Source organism: Geospiza fortis, unplaced genomic scaffold, assembly GCF_000277835.1.
Source record: "Geospiza fortis unplaced genomic scaffold, GeoFor_1.0 scaffold88, whole genome shotgun sequence".
Classification (NCBI taxonomy): domain Eukaryota; kingdom Metazoa; phylum Chordata; class Aves; order Passeriformes; family Thraupidae; genus Geospiza; species Geospiza fortis.
The window spans coordinates 1,917,482-1,927,641 of NW_005054434.1; the positions used below are offsets into that span (position 1 = coordinate 1,917,482).

Genomic DNA, 10,160 nt, shown 5'->3' on the forward strand with positions numbered 1-10,160 from the left:
AACAAAGAGATTATATTTTAAAATGCAATAAAAATTGCTAATTCATAATACTATTTCTATTCTGCTTACTGTAAATGAAATGAAGAAAACAATCAAATAGAGATAATAAACCTTGTACACTATCATTGTTACAGTATTCCCTATTGTTGTTTTCCTGTTTTCTTTCCTTTTGGCTTTTTTGTTTTACCCTTACCATCATGTCTGGTAATACAAAGTGACTGTGACAGCGAACAAAACATTTAAGCTGAAAAATTACTTATGTTTTCTACTTTCTTATTAGAAAAGCACACAGAAAAAAAAGTTATTTTTCCTTGCAAGGGATGAAAAATAATTAAAACTTCAAATTAATGCTGCACCACCTATTTTTTATGTACATTCAGGTTAGAAGCTGGTATATGGAGACCAATGAAAAGAAACACATTCCTTCTGTGGCAGGAAAATAAATACAACTTTTTTCCCCTCAAGAGACTGAAATCAATATCTAGAGCAGACTACTGACAGTGTAATAACCACCCTGACTGCCAAGGCACAGTGCTGCACAGCATCCTCAGGGAAGCTCCCTCAGGAAAGCCCTGCAGGAGACCTGCATCCCATTTGCTGCCCCATCCTGCACCATCAGTGAAGCCTCTGCTGATGTAAGAGCCTGGAGAGCTCCCACTGCCAAAGCCCCACACAAACAGTGGGGCCAAAGCCCCAAAGCTCCTCTTCTGCAGCCTGCAATGTGTAAGCACAGCAAAGGGGATGCAGGGGGGAAACCCAGGGCACTGGGAATATTTCTCTCTCTGCTCTGGGGTGCCCTGACCCCCAGGGGAGCACTGACTGTGACCCTCACTCATGGAGAAAGTTCCCTAAACTCCAGAATAGACCAGAATCCACAAAAGTGTGAAATAGATTATAGAGAGCAGTGTAGGTGTATCACTTGGTGAGAAATTTAGGTTTTGTGATTTTTAGTATGTTGTGGATGGAAGCAAGATGGGAGGGTGCAGGGTGTTGTCCTGAGTTCCTTCTTCTTCCTCCTTCTCCATGGGTTTGGGTGGCATTTTGTAACTGGGTGGAAAAGTCCCCATTGTGGGCTCTTTGGAATCAGTTATTGGGTTAAAGGGAAAATAATCTAGGTGTCAGTTCTTAATTGGATAGTTTAGTCTTAAAAGGCCTTGTAACAAGAGATCGTTGGCCATTTTGTGCCTTGCTAATGAACTCATGGTTGTGAGACTGTTTTACTGATAATAAATAATAAACACCTGAGTCAGAACATGAAATACCATCTCAAGTGCCTTCAATCCAGACCCAGAGAAACCAACAACCGGTACCCCCACACAGGTAAGCCTCACCTGGCTACTTCCACGAGGCATAGAAATGACTTGGATATCCTTTTCTGCCACAGCTATAATGCCTTCAGGAGGGCAGAGTGCTTGATACAGACCAAACAGCCCTTGGACCGCCACAAACTCAGCACAGTGGGCTGGCAAACATAATCTGGTCACAAAATCTCCTCAGCTGGCTGATGCTGCAGCTGAAAAGTTCACTGGAGTTTTGTGAAGTTCTCAAGACAATAAAGGCATGTAAAGAGAGGCTTCATAGGTGAGGTACCTTTTAGGATTTCCATTCCTAATCTCTCTGCACACCTCCCAGCAGTCCCATCTACTGCTTCTCAACAATCCATATCTCTGCATAGCCTAGAGCTTTAAATTCCCATTTGCAGCTTTCTGGTTCCACAGCCTTTCTAGTATTTCTGCAGAAAAGCCCAATGGTGCACTTTTCTTTTGCTTTGCCAAACATCAGTATGTGTTAGAATAGGATTTTAAAGATATATTTCATATTTAGCATCTGAATATGCTGTAACAGCCCAAAAAAATGGCATCTGATCTAATCAGTATGGGTTCTTATCAAACACCAAATGCACTATATCTGGTTCAGGATATTTTTTCCTCTCCTCTTTGAGCAACTGAATAAAAGAAGTTGGAGCCTTTATACTAGAAGTACTCTAGAAGCTACAGCAATCCAAAGTAATTTTTTCTTTCCAAACAAAGTGAAATTACCTATTTAAAGATTCTAGTGAAGGCTTTTACTTTTTTTCCCCAAAAATGTCTCATCTTTCCCACTTGAAGAATTAAAGGAGTTTGGTTAAGCAATAAAATTGCCATGAATCAATAATAAAAATGTTAGATTTGTCCAAAAAAGATCTTTCTCAAGAATTCTTTCATTTCTCTATAGCCACAATGTCATTTTGAAATTTTTGACTGTTTGATAACAAAGTCATTATTCTGACATTATTTATGACTGTACCAATGCATATAAAAATCCTATAAATGCCTGACACTGGAGCTGTAAAACATGAGAGCTCTTTTCCCCAGGCTTTGGAATATTTAGTTCTCTCCAAGATTACACCACAAAATTATCACTCCTGCTAAAGCAAAATGGACAAGAGAGGAATGGACAAAGTGCTGCCTACAGAGTTACAGGTTACAGCGATTCATGTTACAAAGACTGTTCAGCAAAACTGGGCTTAGCTAGAACAGAACTTGGCAGACTTCAAACCTGAAATTAGGCAGACTTCAAATTCAGAGTGAACGAGCACTGATCAGAAGATTGTCAAAGGAAATCACATGTACTGCACAGGATGGAAACCTCCCCCAGGCTGCCCCTGAGCCAGCCCTGACCTCATGGTGAAGGTGAGGGTTCTACACTAATATGTTGCTCATCTGGAGAAACACCACATGTCAAGCTCAAACAATATTCCAAATTGGCGCAAGACGACAAAATATTTCAGCCCAAATAGAGAAGAGAGAAAACAGAGAAATAACAGCAATAGCTGTTCATTTTCCAGTCCTCTGGCAGAAATCCTACCCCTTCAAAGAGTTAAATGACTTCTAAGGGTGATTAGTGAGGGAAATCATCATACTGGATGTCTCTCAATGAAGGGAGACAGAAAGAGATGGGAAATAAGATGCCAGAGGTGAGAGTGGGCTCAGAGGAGAAATTGGCTGCATATTCATGCAAATATGGGATTTACTTCCATGTGCTGCAAATTGTGTTGTGGAATAAATGTGCTGATTAAACCTACAAATAAGTGCTGAGTGCATGGTCATTACAACACAGCAGGACCACTTCCAAGTGTACATATAAAGGCACTGCCAAAAGGTCTGTTAAAACTGTGTACACTTACCTAGTCAGCAAATAGGTCAGCGATCACCACTTGCTCTGGTTTTTAATAAAGGGATTTGAGAATATTCCCCAGTCTTATAAGAAACATAGGTTTTCATTATTTTTTTTGTGAACCAGAATGAGTGCATAATAGGAGTTGGAAAAAAATGAAAAAGGCATCTTAGCTTGCCTTTTTTCTTCAGCTGCTCCCTCATAATATATAACTTCAAGTTGCAGTAGGAAAAAAAGGGAATAAATTGGCACATATGATATTTTATTACTGATTTTGAGAAAAGCAACAGCAGGTTTTTATGAAACACACAGTGCCTCACATTGTTATATTCTTCAGGGTAATCTGGCTTGGTTCTTACTGCTGGCAATGGGAGTTAGGAGTGTGACTGCCAAGATTTTGATTCTTCATTCCTCTGGGCTCCCAGCATCCCAGAACCTTGAAAGCACCAGGATCTGGGACTCCTTGGGAATTTCACACTACAGCATGACCCTGGAGCTGTGAAGTGAAATGAGCTACACAGAAGGGACCCTGCAAGCTTTAAAAAACCCCAAAACACAGAGATGAGCTGGCAGTAAAATTTGTACAATTAAATCAGAAGATAACCTGTGGTTTGTCAGAAGCTTATGTAAACTGAGACATCTCTAAACCATCAAGAACCAGATATTTTTTCATGGAAAACCACATCATTGAAAAACTTCCTAGCACACTTCAAAGCTGCAATCAGTAACTGAGCAGAAATCCAGCTTTAGGTTGGAAAAGGGACTTTGTTGGTACTTTAGTGGCTTACACAGCTCCAGTTCTGAGGACAGAAGGGATTGCAGATAACTCCCAGGAATCGAATGCTCCCAGTGAGACAGAGAGAAGAGAGAAGCAGCTACATGCTACCCTTTGCTTTGGGATGAGTGTGAAAACAAGCACAAGAAAATCTCATGTAGAACAGAAAGACCAGGTAGTTTGGAATTTAGTAGTTGCTACATTTGGCTATGCATATAGATCCAGAATGGGTCAAACCAACTAAAGATCCATGAATTTCTGTTTTAACAGGACTAGCAGTCCCACATTAGCCTTTCCCCCAAGTTCTTAAAACAAAAATACAGTATTTCATCCTATATCAAATGTACTGTGTGTGCTGCTGGAAAACTTTCAGCTGAATTAGTTTAGGAGGTTAGCACTCAGGTTACATAAAATAATATCACATATTAAATCTCTTTTTAATGCCAGGTAATCTTCCATGAAGAGGAATCTCTCATTGGGAAATATATCTTATTTTATCAGTCTGAACTTCAGCTGATTTTATTTTTCTTACCTCTTTGTGTCCCGACCCACTTCAATTTATGCCAAACTTTCCAAACCCATGCGGTAGAAGTTGTGCCCACCAGAACAAGAAGCAATAGCAAGATGAGCTATGAGGGTGCTTAGACCCATAAGAATGAAAACAAGACAAGGGAAAGGCTTTCTTTCCTTCTCTGCTCCTGCTCGGCAAGAGCACCCATTTATTTTTCCTGTGCCAAAATCAGTACCTTTGGAAGAAGCTGAACAGAATATTTGTGCTGTTATCCTGCACACAGACTCAGCACACCTCCTCTTATCATAAGATCACTTAAATTGATGACTCTACTTCTATGGACTTCAACAAGCTTTGGATCAGATGAATCCTGCACAGTATCAACACATGAGACCCCAGGTAGGAACAAGTTCCAAAATATTTAGCAAGAACTTTTTTACTTACTTAGTATTTGAAACTTTTAAATCAAGGGCTGGAAAAGAAAAGGAGCCAAGAACAACCCTTTTCTGACATTACCTGCTTTTCCTCGACATTGCATATTTTAATAGTAAGTAGCACAGATGTTGAAATACAATCTCTCTTCTGAGAACTAAATGACAGTCCCTAGCTGTTGGGGACACTAAAGAAGTAAAGAGGAGAAAATATGCAAATAATGAAGGTACATTTTTTCCAATTTAGTTCTGATGATGCATAAAATAATATCTAAATAATTTCTATTATAACAGCATTGGTATTTGCAATCAGAGTGAGCCTGTACTGTATAACCTGGGTTTGCAACTTGAGGTAGTGTGGTACCATTTACCTGAATTTGAACATAAGAATTATATCAATGCTACCTTCACAATCATGAGCACAGCACAAAACCAATACCATTAACACAAATGATAATAAGGAGATGTGATTAGTCTCAGCTTGGATAGGCAATTAAAATTAAAAAAAAAAAAAGGAAATATTGTTTAGCAGTATATGAACAAAGAGGTTCTATTAACCTGGCCTTGCAGCGAAGAAAATTGTCAATATTGCTAACACAGGTTTGCAATTAAGTTGGTGTCAATGTGGCTGAGAAAAGGACTTCATAATTAGGACAACATAGTTAGTATTGACCTGAATTTTCAATAAAAATCATGTTTGCATTTTAATTTGGAACTGTAAAATTCATCCTTAGGTTCTACAAATGACCATATAATTAACTAGGAGTTACTTTAAAATTAGAGAATTATTTACATAATACATTATTTTTTATATAATCACATGTCTTTACAAATGGTGAGATGATTGCAGGGTTCCCAGGAGCATCCAACACTTAAATTTGTACATTTCCTTGCAACAGCATCCCCAAGGTTTTAAATACTTTACCCCCATTACAAAATTACTGCTTCAGAAGACTCTGCATTCTCACCAAATATTGGTTTCTTCATTAGAATTACTAGTTTTAGTTACTCTTTAATTAAATCCCTATTAATGACCTCAGAAATAACTATCATACCCATTTATTTAAATACCCAGAATGCTTCTAGCAAATGTGATCATAAGGATACTTACATGGACATAAATTGGGTGTTTAATCAGCATTGTGGGCTTAAATGCAAAAAAAAACAAAAGCAAGGAGAGTATTTAAATGCCACTTTTGAACCTCAGTGTGCACTTTTTTAGCTTCCTATTGAAATCCAAGTCCAATATATCAAAACTCCACTCAAAGATAAGACAAAAGAAGATTTTTCCTTAGGGGGAAAAAGAGCTCTTTTCTGTGCCCTTGCCATGTTTCCTCACAATAGAAAAGGATAACATGAGTCCTGCAGCATTCTCTGTCTCAATCTGCTTTATAATAGGCTCACCTCCTTCTTCTTTTCCTTCTTCCTTTTCCTCTGCACCAAGTATCAAAGGAATCTCAGCTTCTGTTGTGCCTTCTTGGTTCAACAGTGGATCTGAATAAATTTGATAAAAAGATGAATAGTAAGGCTTTTCAGAATGGACATGAAAGGAGTGACACCCACTAGAGACCTTGCCATGAAAAACACTGGCAGAGGAAAAGGATCTTTTCCTCCACGAGTACAAATAAAAAAGCTGTCCAAGGAAATCCAAGGGGCTCTAGTTCAGAGCAAAGCCTTGAAGATACTGAACTTTCTGGGATTTAGGCACAAAATCCCATGTGCCTACTCCAAACATGGATCTTCACTGGGACTCACTGCAATCCCAGAGACACACACACAGTCCATGCCCCACCCCTTGATGTGCTGAAGGCCAGGTTGGATGCAGCTTTGAGCAACCTGGCTGAGTAGAAGGTGTACCTGCCCATGGCAGGGGGTTGAAGCTAGGTGATCCTTAAGGTCCCTTCAATCCCAGACATTCTATGATTCCATGATTAGTGTTTTTGGTTGCTAATCTTGCTTTTAGATCTCAAGACGCAAGGAGTACCTTCTATTTCCATGCAGGAATCTTGGGAATCTTCCCCAGTTTTTATCTCCTCGTTTGCAGAAATATCCTGTTGTCCTGTTAATACAACAAACAGAAAATGGTACCAGGATGATGCTGCATGAAGGCAATGCTAAATTTATTGAAACAGAACATGAACTTTCGACACAGCACAGTAGTTCTAAGCCAAACACTGGTTTTTTTTTCTAGGAAGTGAACCATGTTGGACACATTTTATATATGAAAATACCACTTAACAGTACTAAGCATTAAGTTAGTTAGTTGGTCAAAACTGCCCCTGCAGCACTTAGAGTTTTTCTTCTTTTGCAGCTCAGCCTTGACACTGTTTCTCATAGGAGCTGTTGTAAAGTGCTTGCACATGATGGTCAGCAGAAGGAACAGAAACACCCCACAGGCTTTCAGAACCACAATAACAACATGGTAACAGTGCTATGCACCCAGGATCATGTGGCTAAACCTATTTAGAGACATGTGGCTTTCCCAGTAGCATCAGGGGTTACTGCCCCACAACTAGCTGACACATAACCTCTACCAGCCAACAGCATTTCCCTAAGGTGGCAGAAGTCAGGCTGAAACCCACTGGGTGCTGACACTGAAAGAACTCAAGTTTCACACTGGTTCATCACATCTGTCTTAAAAAACTTTGACTAAAAACTTTACCTTTGGCTTGATCTTGTTCACACACCACAGCATGCACTGAATCACCCTTCTGCGTGCCTTTGGAGTCTTTCAGGGAATCTGAGGAAAAAAAGCAAACAAACAAATAAATCCTGAAGCAGTTTTCATGCTGGAAAAGTAGACTTGAGTTAGAGGAACTCTTAGGTGCCAGCTTCATATTTGGCATTTTGATACATTCACTGATTTTCTATCTGTTTAACTACAGAAGTGTATTTGTGGGTTCCAATTATTCAAATTGATTTCAGAATCCCTACCCTTACTGAGCAGTTTTTTGCTGGCAGTACAAACCCTAAACCAGGAGCTGGCAAAGAAGGATGCATAAGAATAATCAGCAGCACTACCAAGAATTTTATTCCTAATGAGTGGAGTGGCACAAATCTATGAGAAATAGCATGAACCACCTACTTGATAAATGAAGTGATTTATTATTTCTTTAGAATAACAGTTTTTCATGGTTGAATTTACAGAAACTTTAAATCTTTCCAGAAACAATAAATCCCATAAATCCCTGTGCAAATCCTAGCCTCATGTCACTTGATGACAAAGCTCCCAAGGTCACTATAGCCAAGAGTGCTTTTCTTTTTTGGGGCAGACTTCAAAATGAACTGCCCAAAACAATGCTTGGAACCAGTGCCACGGTGAGACTGAAATTACATTTTGGCAGAAAGTCCAGTTGTTATGCTATCTGGGGTCTTCATAAACACAGGGCATTACTTTGTTGTGTCAAACAGCATTTTCTGACAACAGCCAGTTTTTGCATGGGGATGGAGAAATACATAATGCATAATTCCACTGCATTCAGGTAATGCAGCAATATAGACACTTGATTTAGTGTGATTTAGTGATTTTGCTCATCCTCTTCACAGATTCCACTGGATAAAGAGCTCTCTTTGAACCTCATTAAAAACCAGTGCTGATCTAACTGGACATTGTGCAAACCACAGGGATAAGCCCACTCCAGGTCGTAACAGCAGCAACAGATAATCGGTGTTTGTGCTCCCATGTGAGATGCTTTCTAAAATCCTGCTCAATGGAAAAAGTAAGTAATGATGCCAAAAGATTTACAGCACATGATAATAAATTAAATTTTGACAGTGCTTTTACAGCTTAAATACTGGAAGTTCCCTCTCAACAACATTGCTGAGCAAATCTTACAATATACCCAAGGATGACCCTGTAAAACTCTGTTTCTGAAAGTGTCCAAAAGTAATCTCTGATGGATAAGTAGAAAGCTAGGTTGTAATATCTGATCCAAATTTAATAATCTGTAGGAAAGGTATGTGCTGAAATTGTGTGGCTTTAATTAACTGCAAATAATCCTCCAAGGCAAATATTTAATTACCCGCACAGTTTCTTACTTCTTTCATGGCATGACAATAAGTTTAAAAAACCAAAGTTTGAAAGTAGAGTAACTCACTGATGTACAATTTGCTAAACTTTATACTTGCTGCACTTTTTTTTTTGCCCTACTGCACCAGTCTTCCATACCATATTGTACAATGAGGTTCAAAGGATTATCCTTGTCAGCCTGAATTGGAGCAAAACTAAATTAGAATTTTATCAAATTCCAAGTTTAATCAAAAATCCAGTTGAAGGATCTCCTGGTACCAAAAAAATTCTTGGTCGCAAAAAATTACATAGGGAATTTTTCAAGCAAACTTGAAACACATTGAGGGAAATTCTGGCTTTGCTGAAGTTTTTGACAAAGCTCTCAGGATTTCAGACAAGCCAAGATCTGTACTACCTGTAACTCCATACCCTAAATTAATGTATTTTTCTGTATGATACAGCTGCATGCTTGTAAAAGGAATTGCATTGGTAAAGCTGGAATCAGAAGTCCTCTGCCTTGAGTGCCATGATGCCAGGGCCCAAACAAGCAGCCCTTCAAGCCCTTCAAGCAGTCAAAAGTGATGGTACAAAGTGATGCTGCGGTGGATGGAATGGTGCTAAGGGTGCTGTGACTTTCCTGAAGAAGTGTCCTGAGAAGGACGGCTCAGGGGCACAGGCACTTGTCCTTTGCTTGCCACTCTTGCACTGAGAATGACACAGGAGCAGGTGGGAGGCAGTGTTGTAGAAAGAGCAAAGAAGGCTTTATTCAAGAGAACCGTGTGGTTTTGATAAAGTGATTTGATGCCTTCTGTTTGACTGGCTAGTTAACAAAAACACCTTCCTCATACACTGTTCTTGAGAAGAACAAAGAGACAAAGCGGAAAAACACCACCTGCAGATTGCTTATACTTACCAGGTTACCACATCCTTACCACTCCCTAAAAATTCTCCCAAGCCGCTGTGAGAAACACTTCCCGTTCCTCTCTCTCTGTCCCATTCGCTCACACTGGCTAGCATTTCATTTCTTCCAGGAGGGAAGAGATGAGAGCCTTGTATGATGCTCCACAGAGAATAAACCTTTATTGTGACCAGGGCACTCTACCAAAGACACCAACCACAAGAGCTCCAAAGAGGCAGGGAAAACAAGAGTTTATATGGGAGAGGCAGGGGGTGGGACAAAACCCTGGGACCAGTGGGATGAAGATGCAGAGGCACAGCAAAGGAGAAGTGTCAGAACCCAGGACATTCCTCTGACTGCCCTGGATGGCTCGAGCCCCT

The 10,160-nt window shown here is 39.7% G+C and overlaps 1 protein-coding gene across 1 annotated transcript in view; it reads right to left on the bottom strand.

Annotated features, from left to right (window-relative positions):
• LOC115948567 (ADP-ribose glycohydrolase MACROD2-like) overlaps window positions 1–7,613 on the bottom strand; it is a gene marked incomplete at its 5' end in the record, with an annotated part of 33,826 nt that extends 26,213 nt beyond the window's left edge. Inside the window, 3 exons of the mRNA XM_031061960.1 lie at window positions 6,278–6,367; window positions 6,858–6,932; window positions 7,536–7,613. Of these exons, the coding sequence (XP_030917820.1) occupies window positions 6,278–6,367; window positions 6,858–6,932; window positions 7,536–7,613 (243 nt within the window). The remainder of the gene's footprint in view (window positions 1–6,277; window positions 6,368–6,857; window positions 6,933–7,535) is intronic.
• Between the last annotated feature and the right edge of the window lie 2,547 nt (window positions 7,614–10,160).